Here is a 19,921-nt window from a genome sequence, read left to right as displayed (position 1 = left end):
GGCAAATACTTACAAGCAAACAATGTTTCAATTCTGTTTCAGCCTCTGTTCTCTGTTCATGGTAACTCAGTTTATTATAGGCTGCTCCAGGGAACAGAGAGATGTTCCATTCACTTCCTTTCCCTTGTGAACTAGTACCACCATGGGTAAATCTGATTTTTTTCATCTCTGTTGTTCATTCTCAAGTCTCCTTCTTTCTCTCCAGATTTCCTCTAGTCCCTACACCATCTGTCTAAGCACTTCTCTCTATGCACACTGTTGCATTCTACTCCTTTTCTTTCTCTGATCTATATTTAGTTGTTTTCCTGTTTACACATCCCTCCAGAGAGCAATATTGTTGAATGTGACTAGTCAGGAAGAAAAACAATGTGGTTAGAACACGTATCCTTTCAGAAGAGTAATCGGGATGAGAAGGCATACAGGATTGGGTAGGATATAAAACTTTTCCCTATGATTAATCAGAAACAGAGATCTGAATATAAATCCACAAAACCCATTAAAGTAACCTGATCAAAGCCAAAGAACACCTAAGCACAGCAAGGAAACATATGCACACTTTTTATTTTCTGACACCATGTATTTTTTTTTTTAATGGTAAGATAACAAAAAAAATTGGGTTTGGAAAGCTGACAATATCTGTCCTTTTACTCAAACTACCAGAAATCTCAAATGTGAATCCAGGATGTATACACAACAAAAACTTGAAAAGGGGAACTTAAGGACTGCTGGGGAATTCAGTGTTGGTTGGTCAGACACTTGAAACGCAGCACTTCAGCAGAGGAGTATTAAGCATAAAGCTGGTTCTCAAGAAGTTTACAAGAGTGACCAATGAGAAAGCTGACTGCCACACATTAGGAATCAGGACCAATGAGAACACCTGGGGCCATCAAGGTGAGACGAAGATCTGAATCCTAGTGTGCATGCAGTGGGGAGACTCTATCTGACCAGAGTGACATTTGCATAGCAAACACACAGACATTCCCCATCTTCAAGTTTATTCCAGTAATTATTAGCTGATGAACACAAGATGTAGAGAGGGTTTGGTTGTGAAATACTGATACTAACGCTAAGGAAGATCGATAGCAGAGGTACTCTCCTGTAAGTGTTATTTACCACTGAGAAATCGGGAACTTCACTGGCAAACATACAAATACATGATTTGAATAAAAAGAAATGTCTGTATTTGTTCCACAGTTCTTCCATCATAGTCATGTAAATAGTCTTGATTATCATACACCACCAATAACTTTCCTAGTCTTTATGCCAATAAATGCATTGGCAGCATGAGCAGCTAAGGGCAAACATTGGGTACAAATCACTGGCTTCCCTGATATGACTTCCTACAAAAGCAGAAGCTCAAGGAACTGTAAAATATCACAGATCTAAAAGTTCCACAAGTGTATTCCACTGGGGATTTCACATTACATTTTGCTAGGTGTTGTATCACTAGTAGATGGTGAATGATGCAGGTTAGAAAATGGCTCTGTAATGGTGATAACAGTATTTAGGATGAAAGTAGGAATAAGGTTCTGTTCTCAATGACTAACAAATAAAATCTGACCAAGAGGTTCTACAGCTTTTGGCATGACACCAGAAGAACGGAGAATGGGAATTGCTGCAGATTGGAAATGATGGCAACAGAAAAATCACAGAAATTTCTGGGAAATTGCACTTGCAGTGACTGCTCTTCTGAGTTTGTTTGCTTCAGTTAGTGACAGGAATGGCTGTTTATATGATATTTAAACACACAGAGGGAAGTTGTTTAGCATACAGGATGGGCTTCAGCTGGTCTTTATTCCTACAAGGTATAGTAGAACAGAAGATACATCCAAAGCAACCAGCAAAAAGATGATTTCATCAGCAGCAATTTTCAGTGGCCGGAAGAACCTCTTAAAGACCAAAAGGGAAAAGCCTACACCTGTGAGGACAGGAGATGATCTAGAAATATAGCTGGATCATGAGAACAAAAGGGAAGGAACAAGGTCAGAAATCGTTTAGTCATGCCCTGAAAATTGCTTTAGGAGGAGTGTTGATCCTGAAAGAGAGAAACAATTTTAAGAATAAATTATACAGCACTATTTATGAGGAGATATTTCCATGAATTAAAAATAGAAGTGAACTTTGCAGTAATTTTCAGTCTGAAAGGAATGTCAGCAGCAGAAACCTGAGCTGCTAATCTGTTTGGTGTCAAGCAGAACTAAACAAACCTCTGCTCTGAGTCAATAAGAGGTTGTATATGGTATTATGAGATCAAATTCTAATCCTCTTAGTAGCATTTTCCACAGAAAAACTGCATTACTATATGAAGTCACATTGTTACATGCATAATTCATATAAATTCCTATGTACATACACATAAAATATGACTAATTACAAGGTATTCCTTATATATTATATAATATGAATCTTGCTCAAAATTTGTCCTAAAAAGGAGTAAAAGTAGCTCTAGGCATTATTTGCTTACATACTCCTCATTGCAAATTATAGAATAGTGTCCAACAACAGGATGTGCCTGTTGGTTAGTGTAAAGCCTATGTCACTCTGTCTCTCCTGTGCAAATGTCTCACCTGCAGTTCAGAGGCAAAAGGTAAGAAGACTGTACAAAACAAGTCAGTTTTAATTCCAGATTGTGGGACACAGTTATACAATCAGGGCTCGACTGAAAAAATTTAGAAATTCTACAGTCTAACCATGCAGAAATCTTGCCTTGCTCTTGACACAACTATCAGAAAATGTCAAAATTCTCTATGTTGACCCACATGATTATTCAGCATGAAAATATGAGACATCAAACTATCTAAACAACCTGGTCATGTGTAAGTATGGCCCTGTCCAACAGAAGTTTGAAATAACACATTGTAATAATTACTGCAAAGTCAGAACAAGTAAAACAAACAAACAAACAATATTCTAATATACTTCCCAGGCTTGTTTGCTCCAGAGAGCCTGAGGACTCACTGTTATACACTCCAAAGCCTCTCTTACTAGACATCTAAATATCCACTTTTATCCAGATAAATGAATTATTCATGTCATCATCAGCAAGCAAGACAGGATGTTTCAAGCAAATGCTTATGTTCAATTATAATTCTGTAATAAGTATTCTAAAATCTAGTGAGATAATGCATTATGGTTCTTTCCTCCAATATATTCTTACTTTATCAGCTTATGCTTCTATTTACATTTATAGAAATGTTATAATAATTCCATTGATAAATCAGTCATTTTATATTAAGTTCTGTAAATCCTTTTCTCCATATACTATATTAAGATACCTCTTTTTTCCCCCCATTATACCATACTATAAGAGGCTCAAAACAAGCAAACAATGCTTCAAAACAAAGATGATTCCCAGATTCCAGAAAACAACCAACCTCACACCATATTGTACGCTGCTTACCTTAAAACATCTCAATAACCTTGACAAAATACTGCTGCTCATCACTTCTTCTGCCTCAACAATTAGACTAGAAACAGAAATGCTAAAAAGGAAGAGCATGCTTATTTTGTATTATAGGAGAACAGTACTAAAAGGCCACACTATTACGATAAATAATTTCATGATATAAGTATTTCTAAGCCTAAATATTTATACAGGTAAATAGACTAATCCACTTGTTTCTGCAGCAAATCCAAACATGCTCCTCACAGATAATCCTAGCTTGCTTCCTGGCCTTGAAGCATAGAAACTATTTGTAAACAGCATAATGAGGAAGCCCAGTTTCTTATAACATTCTCTTCCTCTGTCCTGCCACCTTCCTTTCTGCTTGGCTTCTTTAGTGGCCAAACAGTATATTTCCACTCTTACTTCTCCTTACTGTTTCTCCTTACTGCTAGTTCATTTCATGGAACTAGCAAGATCTACTGTCTAACGTCCTATTTTCATCAATCTTATATGAACATTGTGTCCTTAGTAACACTGTTCTTCTGTCTACATCTGTTAAATGTATGTAGAATGGTTCAAAGGCAAATGGACAATAGGGTGGAAAAGACAAAAAAAAAAAGTATAAAGTTTCTTTTCTTTAGAACACTTCACTAAAAATGGATCTAAGTTGACAATTCAGATTTGCAGTAATTTCCTGTGCTCACATACAGGCAACTCCCCTCAGATAACCTACAGAGAGCATACGGACAAACTACTGTCTCAGAAAAGTAAATGAGAAACACCACAAATATCTGACATTTCAGTTTGCACACAGTAGAATGGGTCTCTTTTTGTGTACCAGGAACTTCAGAAGATCTAAATCCACTTCCTTGCACTGTATGTAATGAAAAAAGATAGATGAAATCTTTACATGAATATACTTCCAGATTTAACAATCTCAAGATAGGAGCTATATGTACAGAACATATGATTTCAGATGCAGATGTGTTAATATTTCCAACATACAACTCAATCAGAATTAGCTTGCCATTTTCCACTTAAAAGGCCCACATAAAGTCCAAAGCCAGAAGGCAATATTTATTTTGTGTAGTTTTCACAAGCAGCTTGATGTTACCAGCTGGCAGGTGCACGGGAGCTGAAAAGTAGTTACAATGATGGTAGATTGCCCATGCATACTGATAGACCTCAGGTGTTGTCAAGGTGGAATGAATGCTATTGTATCAGCACCACCACCACTCTGCCAACATGTTTAGTGTCACAATGAAAGTAATACAAGTTTTCTTCCTATTCAGATCTGATTCCAAAAACAAACAAAACCAGCAATTTGAATTTTCTTTTCATTTTGCTTTGAATTGGGTAGGTGTGCACTGTGAGAGTCTTAGGCTTTAAAGCATAGCAAATTTAAAAGGACTATTAGCACTTAGTCACCAGGACACTGTACTATAGATAGAAGTTTGTGTTGTTCTCTTTTTGTATTTTTTTTTTTTAACTGTGATTACATAAACTAATGCAGGCTTCTTCAAAACTGTAATGAAATTCCCAAGATGAACTAGCTTATGTCTTCCAGTTGAGATGGATGATGATGACTGTGCAGAAACCACACAAGGCCATCAGGCTCTGCATGAATTCTCGCATCTTGAAATGACAACTGACCAAAGCTGATTTTCACTTTGAGGTTTTTCATTCAAAGTTCAAAAGAAAATCTAGAGGGTGAATACCAGAGGAAAAGGTCAGCATTAAAAGCAAAATGATAATGTAGATAGCTACTGTAGATACCATAGTGAAATTACTTTAAAAACTAAGTATGGTGCTGTGAAAAATGGTACTGTATGTAGAGCTAAAATCCTAGACAAACGTTCATGCTCAGTTGGAAGCTAAGTCATTGGTATGAAACCTTCACCAATACATTCAGAGCCTGTGCTGTAAGTGGGCTCACTAGGAACTTTGGCTACGGAGAGTCAGAATGTAGAGCCATTTGAAAAGAAACAGGTTAAAGACTACACATATGAGAGCAACATTTGAGACATGTAGTAAGCACTGTATTTGGGATTTGCTTTGGATCTGGCTGGCCATTGTCCAGACTCAGCTGAGTGTGTCCTCTGATTCAGCACTTCCCAGCACAAAGCTTTGTTTTCATTGATGACCCTCGAGTTACCTCAGTAAATTGAGGGTGGAAAGTACCAAAACAGAGTCAGTGCAAGAAAAGTAAAAATATGTGCTTCCCATTGTCTGATTCTAAAGCATAAATTAAAAAAGCTGAATCAGATGAATGACTGGAAGAAGGAAAAAAAATGGAATGGTTGCCTTACAGAGGAAACATCTGAGAAGGCAAAATGAGAGTATCACAATACCAGGAGCCCATAATTTAGGGTATGTATTCCATGTGTGGGACTCTGCATTTCTGTAGTTCAGTCATGGGAGTCTACACATCAGTGCATAGTATGTCCAAGTCCTCAACTTTTTTTTTTTTTTTTTTAAACAATAGGGAAGCAAAGCCTTAAGACAAGAGGAAAGAATTATAAAAGGAAGGCAAAATGCCTTAATTTCTCTTCCTCAGTAACTGGAAGATGGAAACTGGAGTTGATATGCCTCCCTGAAGAGATGATACAAATACCCAGGCAGTGATAACATTCTGGTCACCAGAAAAATAAAGGAGTGCTTGCAGACTATAGTAGTACTCCAAGGAGTTCCACACTATTCTTTCTGTCTCAATCCCACAAATGTCACACTAGCAAAAAGAATTTTAAAAGCAAGGGGAAAAGGGAAAGCTTTCCTTTGGCTGTGGCCTGTATAGCACATTAAATTTTGTTTGGCATGCCCACAGTTCCCTAGATGTGGATTATAATCACCGATATTTGTGCCTGTGGAAAACAATGGGGAGGAATGGATATGCACTAAAGAAGCAGCAGGAGAAAAAACTAAACAGATAAATAAGAAACAAGCAGTAAAGAGAGGAAAAGACCGACCCATTTTTTGTAAATAAAGCTCTTCAAAAAGCTGTTTTTTGAAATGTCCAAGATTGTATTAGAAATGATTACATTTTTAAACCACTGATTTGAACATGCATTATGAGAGAGATGCAGATATTAAGTCCAAAACTTAAGACCTTCCTTACAATCCTAGGAAAAACCTTCCATGAAAAGAAAGCTATCCAAGAACAACTCCTGCTACAGCTTTACAGATGTCTGCCTGTTATAGCATTTCTTTAAATACAAGTATAAATCAAATGATTGTTATGGCTTCTTTTATAAGCTTGTTACAGAATGAGAAAACGTTAAGCCAAGCAGGAAAAGAACAGGTAGCTTGCATCATCTCCATGATTTTTCTAAATATATTTACACCCTTTAATAGAATGGTATCAATAGAATGGTATCAATTGGCCTGTGAACTTTATCCTGATATTTTGAAAGAATATTTTCAAAAAGTCAATCAGAATAAAATGATCACCTTCCAGCTGACTACGGGTAGTGCATGTTTTGGATGGAAGCAACAGTCCTCATTACTGCTAATGGTGTTCAACCTAAGGTCCCACGTGGATTTTCCAAACTGGGAAATAAAGATAAATTTGCCTGCAAGATTACACTTACCTGTTGTTAAGAGTACTGCTAGAAACTCATTTCATACTATCAGGAAATAAATAGCATAAGATGTGTTGTTTTATTTTCAGAACATGGTTATCACAGAAAAGTGAATACAGACTGAATTGCTCTACTGTGCAAAGCAGGATGCTGTAGCATCAGTGGCACTGACAACAGTGAGAAAGAAAAAGAAAACTCCTGGGTGCTGCTATAATTACACTGGTGGAACTGGGGGAAGTAGGTAAGTAAATGCTATCTCCATATACTGTGCAGGCATAAGTTCTGCTGCCCATCATCCTTCCTAGCATTGCTGTTCAATGCAATATGATACAACAGTGTTTTATTTTTTTTTGTTTAAACTTCCAGGACAGTGAATTATATTACCACAGACTGACAGGCATCATAAACCCAGACAACTTTGCAACAGTGCAGAGACTGAAAAGCATTATCTGATACATGCTTCCTCTAGGACTTTCCTAACTCTACATAACACAGCACTGTTTCTGTATGGATTGGCACAGATTCCATCTACTTCTTGACTAACTCTTAACATGGAGTTCCACCTCTAGAAGCAGGACTTCAGGGAAAAAAGTCAGAATGAAGAAATAAGAGCTAAGATTAACTAACACTTTCTTCTCCTCTTGTGACTATTTCACTGGTTTCCATATTCAAAGAAGAAGGTAACTCCCTGTGGTATGAGAATCTGGAAAAAAAGGACAGTTGCATCATCTTCAGAGATGCATAAAGTTTTCCAAATTAAGGCTCTGCAAAATGTTGGCTGGAAAATGCCAACACTTTCAATTTCTTTTGTATTGACACTATATGATGATTGTACATATTTAGAAAATGTCTTGGTTTAGGTATCTTGATAGTACTGATCCAGTGAAATGTTGAGTTCATTTCAAAAGACCAGTGATTTTACTTGCCAGGGAAAAGCCTCAGGTCTTTTCAACATAATGAAATGTTATTAAAAAAAAAATTCTGAAACATACTATTTAACATTTGCACACATTTAGTAGTCAAAAATTCAAGTTCAGTTATATGAAATGGACTTTAACTGCCTCATAGAAATAATCTAATATAAAGCCTTGCTTTCAAATCACAGTTTACTTAGAATTGCAGTGCATAATCATATAGAATTAAAGTAGATATTGTGTAGACTAGCAAGTAAACAGGTTTTAGCATATTTAGACAGATGACTTTAAGATGTACACAATTACAACATTCACTTGCACTCCCAGACATTTTCTAGTCACAGACTGACACTGTCTTGTGCAGGAAAGGCATGGAGACATGCTGATGCAGAAGTTAGAGACAAACATATCTGCCAGAGTGACAGAATTTGTCTGTGACTTGCTCTCAGTGTGGAAGTGTAGAAGACTTGAATAGCTTTGGGATTTTCTTTGTTACTCACTAGTAAAAAAACAGTAATTTCCACTAAAGGAAAAAAAAAAACTCCCTGACTGAGAAAAACAAATAGTCACCCAGGCTTTTTGCTTATTTTTCAGCAAAATTACTTATGTAATCACATGCATCTTACAGATGCTTTCTTTCATGTCTTCTATCAGTTCTTGCCAGTTTGCATATAAATTATATAATGTGTTGGGCCTCTTATTGAACAGCCAGAGTGGTTATTTCTCTGTCAAAGTGTTGGACCAAAGTACCAGCTCCTGGGATGGGCAGGATTGATAGATGCCAAGAACAAATCTTTTTTGCCAGAAAGGCAAAGTCTTAGAGCACATTCTGTAATACATGCTTCTCACTATGACCACCTTGTTCATTCACTGTATACTGCACACAGAAGCCTGTGCAGACTAGGTGTTCAGCTAGAGGAGGGCTCAAGGCTCTCCTGCATCCTACAGTGAAAGCAGTTCTGCCAAAATGCTGATGTTAGCAGTATTTTCAAACAGTTTCAGCAAATTTATACAGGCTGTTCACAAACCTAGATCGCCCAGTTCTACAGACACGGTACCAGTACCACAGCAAAGGAGGAGGAAGAAACGTTAAGGGCAATTAAACAATCTCCAGTTGCCTTATTGGCAGCCACTAGGCTGCTGTCCCAGCAGGCAACAGCTCCAGGGGAACACATTCTACCAAGCCCCACTGCATGGTCTGCCAGGAGTAGGGGTCCTTGCATGCCTAACTTTGACCACACATTACATCAATCCACAGGCAGCAGATGCTTGCTTAAGCTAGATAAATTGTAACACCCCACGTACTGAAACAGTTTAAACTCTGAAATGCATAATATTTCTCAAAACAATGGCAAAGAGTTCAGACAACTTTATTCTGACATTAGATTAGATGCTAGCAGGATAGTTTTTACTCAGAGGGTGGTGAAGCACTGGCACAGGTTGCCCAGAGAGGTTGTGGATGCCACATCTCTGGAGACATTCAAAACCAGGCTGGATGGGATGACAGGGCCCAGGGCAGCCTGATCTGGTGGGTGGCAGCTTTGCTTACAGCAGCAGGTTGGAATTGGATGGTCTTTAATTTCTGTTCCAGCCCAAGACATCCTGTAATTTTATTGATCACAAGTATTAATACACCACGAGATGCAGTGAGAGATTTCACAGCTAATTCCCCTCACATGTTTCCCTTCAGTCTTCCAAAGCCATGCCTTGCACACCCCTGGTGAGGGAGCTCACATCCCAAACCACTAGCCTGGGAAGTACTTCCCTTTCTGTGAATATTAGCTGTCTGCAAAGACCCAAAATACATGCATCGTTTTCTTCCTTACACATCGTCAGTCAAGGAGCTAGAAGATAGATTCAATGTTTCAGTTATTTTCCATTTCCTGCAACTTTGTTCTTCAAGAAGCAAAAACAACTGGTAAGAGCTGATGGCATCACACACACTTCTGATTGCAGTACTACCTGCTGCTTTCCCTGCAGTACAGTAGGTCATTCTTAACATCAAATACTTTTACAGAACCATCACAAAAAGGGGTCCTACAAATCTTGCTAAGTGAACAAAAAGAACTGGCTAGCAAATATTCAGATTAGAAGTAGTTCTACTTGAATAACTAGTAAATAAACAGAAGGGTTTTTTTGTTCAGATTTCTATTTTATTTGACAAACCTTTCCAGTTCCTTGTGAGGACACAAATGCAAAAAGCACACAAAAAAATCTAATCTTTTCCTGTTACTAGCAGGAAAAAAGACAATTCAAATGCAACTGATAATAAAAATAAGCACAGGAGAATTCAGTTCTATGAAACAGACTATTTGTGCTACAGGGTCACACAGGACATAACGTTGAGAGGTAAGATCTAAAACAAAATTACACATTTTCCACTTGCATAAAATCAATTTACTCCAAATTACTGCTAGGCAGGGGCTCATCTACCTACTGCTTCCAACCTGTTCAGCGGGTTCAGATATCTTGTCCTCCTGAACATCCATGCCCACATATTTCAGGCATTACCTGCTGCAAAGACAGTGGAGAAGCACTGGCCTCCCCTTTTCATTCATTTTATCATGTGTTCATGGTCAGAACCCGACACGTGCTCACCATACTGCTCTATTATCACCAGCCACATAAGGCATGCAAGCACACGGTCTATCAGCTGATCATACAGGACCCATTTCACTATCAAATGAAGACATTTTGTGTTACAAAAGGGAATCAGCTTTATGTCCAAACAAACGTGGACCTTGGCTGTGTGAATAGAGCCTGTATTGAATCATGTGACATATCAGAATCAATGTGACATCAGAGTCCATGGACAGGATTCATCATGTCTGGACTGCATGCCAAATACCATCAGACCAAGACATCATGCAGATTCTTACATGGTGGAAATGGAGCATAAAGTAACAATCTGAATTGGTCTTTGACAAGATAGGGTCCTTCAAAATAAAGAGGCATTGGAAGGTCTTCCTTTCCTTTGTATGCAAACAATGCTGCTTAAACTGGCACAGGGTCATATGCTTGAAAGTTGTAGGATCACAGAATCACCAAGGTTGGAAAAAACCTCCATGATCATCCAGCCCAACCATCCACATACCACCTGTATTTCCCACTAAACCATGTCCCTCAGTACAGCTTCTAAATATTTCTCAGATGCCTTTAAGAACAGCAACTCCACCACCTCCACGGGCAGCTTGTTCTAATGCCTGATCACTCTTACTGAGAAGAAATTTTTCCTAATGTCCAACCTGAATCTCCAAACCAAATGGCACAACTTGAGGCCATTCCCCCTGGTCCTCTTGATAGTCATGTGGAAGAGGCCCCCTCACCACAACCTCCTTTCAGGAAGTTTTAGAGAATAATTAAGTCTCCCCTGAGCCTTCTCTGCTCCAGATTGAACAATCTCAGTTCCCTCACCTACTCCTTATGAGATTTGTACTCCAGACCCTTAACTAGTTTCATTGCCCTTTTCTGGACAGGCTCCAGGGCCTTGATATCTTTCTCATAGTGAGGGTCAAGTTAACTTTCAGGAAGGAGGAAAACCTTTTTTTTTTTTTTCACACCTTACTGCAAAGACAGATAAAGGGGACCTAAAAAACATTTAAATGAATAAAAATTGTGCTGCAAAGCAAAAAACACAATCTGTCTCTCAGTTGCAATGAGTAGGACAAGATGACACAGGCTTAAATTGCCATAAGTAATACCTATATTAAGCATTAGAAAAGCTCTCAGACGCTAAGGATAACATTGTGAAACATGCTTCTTAGGGATGCTATGTGGCATTTACTGTGGGAAGTCTTTAAGAAGCAATCAGACAAACGTGTTTGGTTTAGCTACAGCTGATGTTTTCTGAGGAGGAGAGAAGGTTCAGAATGAGGCTTTTTAGATCTCTCCCAGCCCTATTTTTTCTATGATCTTCCTGTAGTGTACCTATTTAATTTTCCTTTTCTGCTGCTCAGCTTTGTTAATTTGAGACTTGGTGGGAGGAGCACATAGCAGGTCTGATGTACAGCATACTGTTTATTTGAAACAAAGTCAGAAGTATTTGGGAAATGGAAGAGCCATTTCTTCATTACGTGTACACAGATGTGCACTCTCTTACTACCAAACCCAATTTAAATAGGTAGACTTACGCTAAAGAATTTGAACAGTCATCATCATTTCCATCTTACAAACAGAGAGCATAGGGAACAGAGGTCTGTCTGTAATGACACAGCAAGTCATAAGAATGAATTCAAAAGTAAGATTTCCTGGTTCCTCAAAGTGACTCTATTTGATGGACTACATGCTCTCATTCCCCTGCCTTGCTCTCCCTCCCCCCAGCCAGGCAATGCAAGATTACAAGAATTGCAGCATTTCCCCATAAAAGTCTTGTCTGCAGCTGGAGAAGTCGGACTACAATGGCTCTGGTAACTTCTGTAGCAAGGACACACACACATTGCAGAGATCACAATTACCAAGAAAAAAGAAGTCCTAAAGCCACTTCAGGACTAGCACCTTGCAGAGTTCATCTTGGGCTGCTAATTCTCATCTTTGTTCTCTAGCTTGCCTCTTTCTAATACTTGACTGAAAGATGGTTATCTATAAAAGCAAAAAAGAGAAGGCAGAATAATAGAGGCACTACAGATGAAGAATGGTACTGCCGGACAAGGGTAGAAGAGTTCACAAGTGCTTGCAAGAGAAGAATTGTTCCAGCCTAGTGCACAGAGATGTCTAGTTCAGCTTTTACTGAACACTTTCCTAAAGCTGCTGGAACTTAAGCCAGCAGGAAATCAGAATTCAAGAAGATAAGAACTGAAAATCTCTTGTAGCAGTATTATAAATCCAGTGCCAGTACTGCTGTATTACTCCTTACCTGTCTTCATAGTCTTGTGTCAACTCCTTATGCAACAGCTTTGGAACCCAAAAAGGACCACATTCCAGTCACCAACTAGAGGTCTCACCTCTCACAGGTGGCTGTGATGACAGACACTAGGCTTCAAATCAATTTAAAGCTCTGGTGGACTCTAAGCCCCATACGTACACCAAGTAGAATTTAGATTCACCATTAGCAGAAAGACAAAACAAGAATTAAAAGCATTAAGGAGTAAGAATAAAGATTTAAAAATACACAAGCGGAGCAAAAGTAAAAATATCTCCAAAAAGCATTAATGGCAATGTTTAATTGGGCATTTCCTTAAAAAAAGTAAAAACAAAAAAAGAAAGAGAGGCTTCTGCATACTGGAATAAATATAATCAAATTATTTGCATGCTTAGATTTTTCTCTAGCTTATTGAAATGGCATAGTTAACTTTCAATTTATGAATGAAGGAATATTGCTCACCACTGTAAGATGCATTCTACTGGGGCTCAAAGTCTTTAGTAAGCCATGTTATGTGTACTTTCTCCTGATGGTTTCACATTCATGTTCATCAACACTCAGCAAGAACCATAAACAAAGCCCTTCTCTCGGATGCACACATGCAGTTCCCACTGACTTCACTGGATTTTCAGCTGACTTCAATAAGAATTCTGTGTGCATGCAGAAGGGTAGAACTTGGCTCTGCGCATTTAATAAAATTACATCACTAGATGCCTTATAAATGAAGGGCAATGCAGGCCATATTGAAAAATAACAAACTGAAACCTGAAAGTGAAGCCAAAGAAGTTCAAATTTCAGCCAACTTTTCCCAGAACAATCAAAATGGCATACATTTTAGTCAAGATGAAACAAAAATCCTTGCAATATCTTCTTCATCAGGATGTGCTCTGCCTTCTTTAGAAGTACTGTGTGAAACTCAGCCATCTACGCAGGGTAATGATCTTGTTGTCTCAGGTACAGCAATTATATCGGCATATGAAATGACTAAGGAAAGGTCAAACTACAAGCTGTGATTTGCCAAGTCATTTTCTACTTTTATATCCATGTTCTCTAAGTTATGAAGCTCATTGCAACTCAATTTAAAGCAATACTACAGTAAAAAAAATTAACCGATCCTATTATTTTAACAACAGATATTATTTTGAATCTACTCTTACAGTGGTATTTTTAAAATTCCAACTAATTGAATCCAGGAATATTTATCCTAAAGCCTTCAGCCCTTTCCATCAGTCTTCAAAAAGAACACTTAAAAAAAAAAAAACTACTCCACAGCTTAGAAATAGCATTCCTGTTCCAAATTTCAAATGTCGTCTACCAACACATAACTTCTGCCTGGTATATTAGCTAAGCAAAGCAATGCCACATGTGTTATCTCCAAATTTCTTCCCTTTAATTTACTCACTCCATGAGGTAATCATCCATGCCTTTTTATTGCCTCTGTAAAATATGTACTGACTGGGATGAAGAATATTCTGACTTCTGAAAATCGACCTACTAGTAGACTTCTTTGCACTTTCTATTTGGCTATAGAACACTGATTAGCTGCAAATTTAAACACAAAAGCACTCAGGGATAGGAATCCCAGAGGGGGCTTGATGTTCATGTTTTGTTTTTCCCCCCTCTAAGTAGGAAAATTTCTGATGATTTTCAAACTTAAAATAGCAGAAGAGATTTCATGAATTGCTTTTTCTTCCTGGTTGGAACAATCCCTATTCCCTGTTGCTTTATAACACTGAGTTACTTTGCATAAAGTTGGTTATTACTGCCAAGTCAAGGGAGAAAGGGGAGAAGCAAATGCAATGTTCTGAACTTACATGTGCAGCAGGGCACATATCAGGATGCTTCTCAAAGCAACTTACTTAAAAATTATTTAAGATTAGAAAATAAATTTGGTGTAGGACAGCCCACCTTAGGAAAAACAATACCATAGATACTGAATTATTGAATATCAATTATTCAGCAAGTTAAGCATTCAGCGTGGTGAAAGCTGTTTCTCTCAAACTATGGCATTGTTGAATGACAAGCTATGAGATCTGGTAGGACTCCACTGTCTCAAAAACTCCTCCTCCCCTCCCAGCATTGCACTCTGATACTGGCAGCCTCAGCTGTCACAGAAGAACTCCTTCATGCGACTCAGAAACTCTACTTTCTGCTGGCTCTGTGGAGCATGGTCAATTTACAATGTGTTACAGGGAATATCTCTGTCAGCCTAGACTTTGCAATTGGGGGTTCATAACCCTTTTTCCTTAATCAGTTAGGATTGGTGAAAGGAGGGAGCTTGATCAACTGATGGCAGCTTTCAGTTATTTGGTTGTTTTAAATATATAGCGCAGCTTCCCAACGAATGAAACAAAGTCAGGTACATCTTACCTAATTGTTTTTCAAGGAAACTGATTTTAAAGAGTTAAGAATAAAAGATCAGCTTCAAACTCAGCTTTTTTTCCTGTCCTGCTTAAGCAATGACATATGAAGAACTTTATGTCTAGACAATTACCTACTCCTTTAAATAGGACACTAAGGGAGTACCATTTTAAAATGTATTCACACAGCATGAGACTAATCCTCCTCCTGGGAATACCGGTGCAAATCAGAGTAACTCCTTGGAGGTCAGCTGAAGTACACCAGTGTAAAACAAATGTGTGCCAAAGGAGAATCAGGCCCCATCCACCTTTATTTTAATGCAGAGGTTGCAGATCATCTGCAATGATAAAGTGAACAACATAAATAAAACTGACATTTATTCGATTGATCTCACTTCCTGCCGACTGTTTGCAGCTCCAAATATAGGGCTGGAGAACAATGGTTCAAGGAAGGGAGGCAGAAATCCTGCTTCTCCCCCATTCACACATTCCTATCTGCCAATAACTCCGACCTGAACTGCTTTTTATCTCCTGATGCTGCCAAACCATTTTAGGCTTAATTTGACATTGCTCCCCTGCTTCTAAAGAACACAACTTCTTACAGTAAGATAATTAAATAAAAAAAAAAAAAAAAAAAAAAACCAAAAAAACAACAAAAACGGGATGCACGAAGAGAAGATGTATGCAAGAATCTATGTAAGAACCAGAATCCATGGAAAAATAAGCAAGAAAACCTCTATCTTGCATACAATAGATATGCAAGACACTAGTAAATTGATTAATTATTTGGAAATCTAGCACTGAGAAGTAATGATATGTTTGCAGGGGAGGAAGATTAAAATATGAGGCTATTGCAAGTCATGGTGCCATCTGTGCTAATTTAAGTGAATCCGTAAGTATTTCCCACAACTTCATGATGTCCTGAATCAGCTCCCTCCCCCTGTGCCAGGCTGATAAAAGGATCCTTAGCAACGCACTAAATATATTATGCAACATATTGAAGGCTCCCAAGGAAAAGCCCTGAATTACACGGAAACAAAGAACGTCAGGTGTGAGCATCAGCAGCTTTAGGGAAAAACCACCTCTAACTATTTACCATGTCAGCAAACGCAGGCGATCTCTCTCATCTCTGCCAGCAGCACATAACGGTATTCGCTGCATATAACAAAGTTAACACGGATTTTACCTCAAATCTACTTAGGCTGGAGCTCTTCGACCGAGACTTCTTGCGGAGATAGACGGAAAAGAACCGTCGCACCGTGAACTTCTTCATGTTCATGTCCATTGCCCCGTCCGAGCTCCGGTGCGGAGCACGGCGGAGCTGCAGCGCTGGAGAAAGCTAGCGCATCCCGATAGCCCCGATGGATATCCACAGGCAGGAGATGCCCGCCGTGCCTGCCCTGCCCCTGCTCATCCAGCCCGGCGGGCAACGGGCGAGAGGTGCGCGGCTCGGCGCCCACCGGCGTTGTGCTCCGTCTGCCTTCCCACTGTTTACATTTCGGTGCTGCAAGCCCAACTCTCTCCCCACTCCCTCTCCCCCTCGCCTTAGGTCCTACTACGCCCAATCAGGCTCCGCTGCTGCTGCATGCATAATCAGCTCCAGTAGATGACAGCTCCGAGTCCCCGGCGTAGCAGGTTTGAGATAAATATTAGATGTGTCTATGGCTTTGCCCTCCTCTCAGCCAGACTCCTTCGATTTCCTGGTTTCCGAATCACATGGGGAACAGGCGCATGCTACACTTCTGTTTTTAGCCCGGAATTTCAATGCCGCTATAATTACCGAGGGCTCCAGTGGTCAGATGTGAGAGAAGAGCTCCCGCACCAGAGCCTCTCCAGGGAGAGGGCTGAGGACGCCATGAACCCGCAGTCGGAACAGGGAGGGTCTCAGCCTCCTCTCACTCAGGGGATTTGTTCAGATGTGCTTCCCCCACTCTGAAATCAGAAAGCTTATCATGACCCACCAACTTAGATTACCCACCAGGCTACATTAAAATACCTAATGCTGGCACAGCTCTGAAAATAGAAAGCACACTCTAAATGGTAAGTATTACTATTCTTATTATACTCCAGCAGACAGCTACAGCCCTTCTCAGAGGTTAAATATGTGCATCTATTTACAGGCTGCAGCTCTGAGCTGCTCACTATATACTGGAAGCGTGCAGACTTATAGCTACCCGCATTTCCTCCCCCCCCCCCCCCCCCCATATATGCATTTTTCAGCCTTTATTCAGAAACTAATGAATCTGAGTGTGATCCAGAGACCAAAGAGCTATCTTTGCCTGCTGTGCACAGCTCGGGCTTCTCGCCCTTGGCAGCCTTTCTTTTCTGACTAGCAAGGAGCACCCAGACATGCCTTTCTCTCATATCCCCATATGGAAATTGAATGGCTCTGATGACTTATTAATGACTGAGATAAATAAGCCCAGAGAGAGCTGACACCACTACAGCCTGAGAAAGCTCTCAGAGGTTAAATGACAATACTACTCCAGTCGATCTGCTCTAAGTAGGGTTGGATTTTGCTTTAATTGCATGTCTGGGCTCTGCTGTGAACCATGCTGGCTGGCTGTGCCTGTCACTATCTGCTTTGTTCACAGGCTCTGTCCCTCTCTTTTGTTTAAAAACGTCATCTATGTACCTGGAAAAGCAAGAAAATAGAAACAAGTAAATGAATAGTTTGGCATTTACGGTTTCCCCAAAACAGAGGTCAGGTTTGAATGGCTACCTTCAGCCTGCAATTTTCTGTAGCCTCTGACTCTTCTGTGCCCTGACCGCTGCTGCCTCCCCCCACCTAAGATAACTGCAGTACAGCACATGCAGCAGAGTAGCAATCTGCTTTGCCCCTTTCTCTATTTGCCTCCTTCAGACTGCTTCTCTAATTCTCTGTTTTGGCAACAGGAGCGTATCTCCCAGTGCTACTGTTGGGGTGCAGCCCCAGTGTGCGCTGAGCCAAACCAAGAAGCCTTTTACCATGACAGCTGTGCCAGCTTCTGGCTAAAGAGAGTAAAGGCAGCCGGTCCAGCAGGAGCTAAGCTACTTACGGGTACACTATAAACCCTTTCCAAAAGCAATAAGCAGGTAAAAAGCAATTTTGTTGGTAAAGCTGCATCAGCACCAAAATTATCAGCTGATGCAGTTTATTGCACCCTGCATGTGGTGACCGAATTGCAGCAGCTGCACTGAATGGTGCAAGGGCCTGAGGCACTCACCTGTCTCTCTCATGGGCTCTCACCAGCACCTCTCTGTCTGTGCCCTGCCCTCTGCCTGCAGAAGAAGCATCCTAACTCAGCCGTGCTTTCATACTGACAAAGGCTTTTCAGAGCCACACATTCTCATTCTGATAAGGCATTTCAGCTTTAAATAGCAATTGGACAAGATCAGGGTAGCTCCCTGCCCATCAGATACACAACAGAGGCTCACCAGGACACTAGCATCATGAAGAGAAGATCATTTCTCATCTCCAAACATACGGAACTGCCATATATAACAAAAAAAAAAAACAATAGTAGTTGAGAGGTTGCTACTACCTATGCTAGCAGGTTTATCACAGCCTTCACTTTCTATGATGCACAGAGTGCTTTAACATACAAGTACATGCCATTAGATGTATCAAAACATCTGAGACTACGCAGCCATTTATTACATTCAGAATTTAGTTCTTTAGCACCCAAAAATATGGTGAAGATGATCTGCTAGTATCCAGTTAATGAGTAGAAGCTGTTGCTTGATGCTAAAGGTTACACTGCAACACATACAGCATTGCCCAGGTTGGGAGCAAATCTCTTCTCACATCCCTGCCAAAACATAAGTGCAGGCTCGGAAGTAGGCATTATCTGCCTGCCTTCTCATGCTCCTTCCAACCAGGTGCTTAGGGATTAACTACAGAGGGACTAATAATCATCAGTGCCAGGACGGTAGTCTTTACCTATGGAACAAGAGAGCAGTAGAGCAACTGCTGAGTGCATCTTCCAGCTATAAACTGTACAAGAAACTGAGTTGCAGAAACTGAAGAATACAAATACAGAAATCAAAGAAAATACATGAGCACGTAAACTAAACACAACAACAGATTTGAAAAGCAAGTTGTTCTTCTGTTGCATTCACATTGTATGCTACTAGGATGTGGAATTTAGCTTTGTTTCAAAACAAAAAACGTGAAGAGGTTTTAAAAAAAAATCTCAGACTGTCAGCTAATGGGATAATATCCATTTTCCCCAATGACTCTAGCAGAAAAGGTGCAAGTCAAAATAAATAATTCAATTAAAATAGAACATTCATCAATATATTTATAAACATACAATTGCCAGATCAACCAGCAACTTGAAAAATTCATTGCACTTAGAAATTTATGGCCATAAATCATTATCAGCTCTCCTTTGAGCAACTTTAACTGCTGACAAATTGCTTGAAAAAGTCACTGAAAATATCACATTAAGACAAGAATAAACAGTAGAACTGGTAGAGAAGGTGGGGCATATGATGCAATGGTATCAAGCAGTAATGCTCTGTGTATTCTGAATTATATTTCTTAAAAATATTATTGTATTTGTTGTAGCACAAAATAAATAAAGACAAGATTTTGGCAGTTACCAGTGACCAAAGTTCAAAAATAGTCTTCTTCAATTGGAAAAAAGCTTAAACAAAGAAGCAAACAAAAGAAATCCAAGCCCAGTATTCAAGACAAATTCTCCAAGAGAAGCCACTTGAAATTGGATATTTCACAGCACAGGTTCCAAATTTTATAAGTTAAGCCAAGTATTACCAATAATATCCCATGAAAACTAAAGGACTGTAATAGCAATAGGATGCCAACAGCCAACACTGCATGA

At 39.5% G+C, this 19,921-nt stretch overlaps 1 protein-coding gene across 1 annotated transcript in view; it reads right to left on the bottom strand.

Annotated features, from left to right (window-relative positions):
• Positions 1-17,009, bottom strand: part of RPS6KA2 (ribosomal protein S6 kinase A2) — a 155,968-nt gene extending 138,959 nt beyond the window's left edge. The window contains exon 1 of the mRNA XM_090135532.1: positions 16,282-17,009. Coding sequence (XP_089991658.1) covers positions 16,282-16,380 — 99 coding nt within the window. The 5' untranslated portion in view covers positions 16,381-17,009. The remainder of the gene's footprint in view (positions 1-16,281) is intronic.
• Positions 17,010-19,921: the final 2,912 nt, after the last annotated feature.

Source organism: Phasianus colchicus, chromosome 2 (assembly GCF_987193195.1).
Source record: "Phasianus colchicus chromosome 2, bPhaCol1.hap1.1, whole genome shotgun sequence".
Lineage (NCBI taxonomy): Eukaryota > Metazoa > Chordata > Aves > Galliformes > Phasianidae > Phasianus > Phasianus colchicus.
This window is presented reverse-complemented; position numbering and strand designations above follow the sequence as displayed.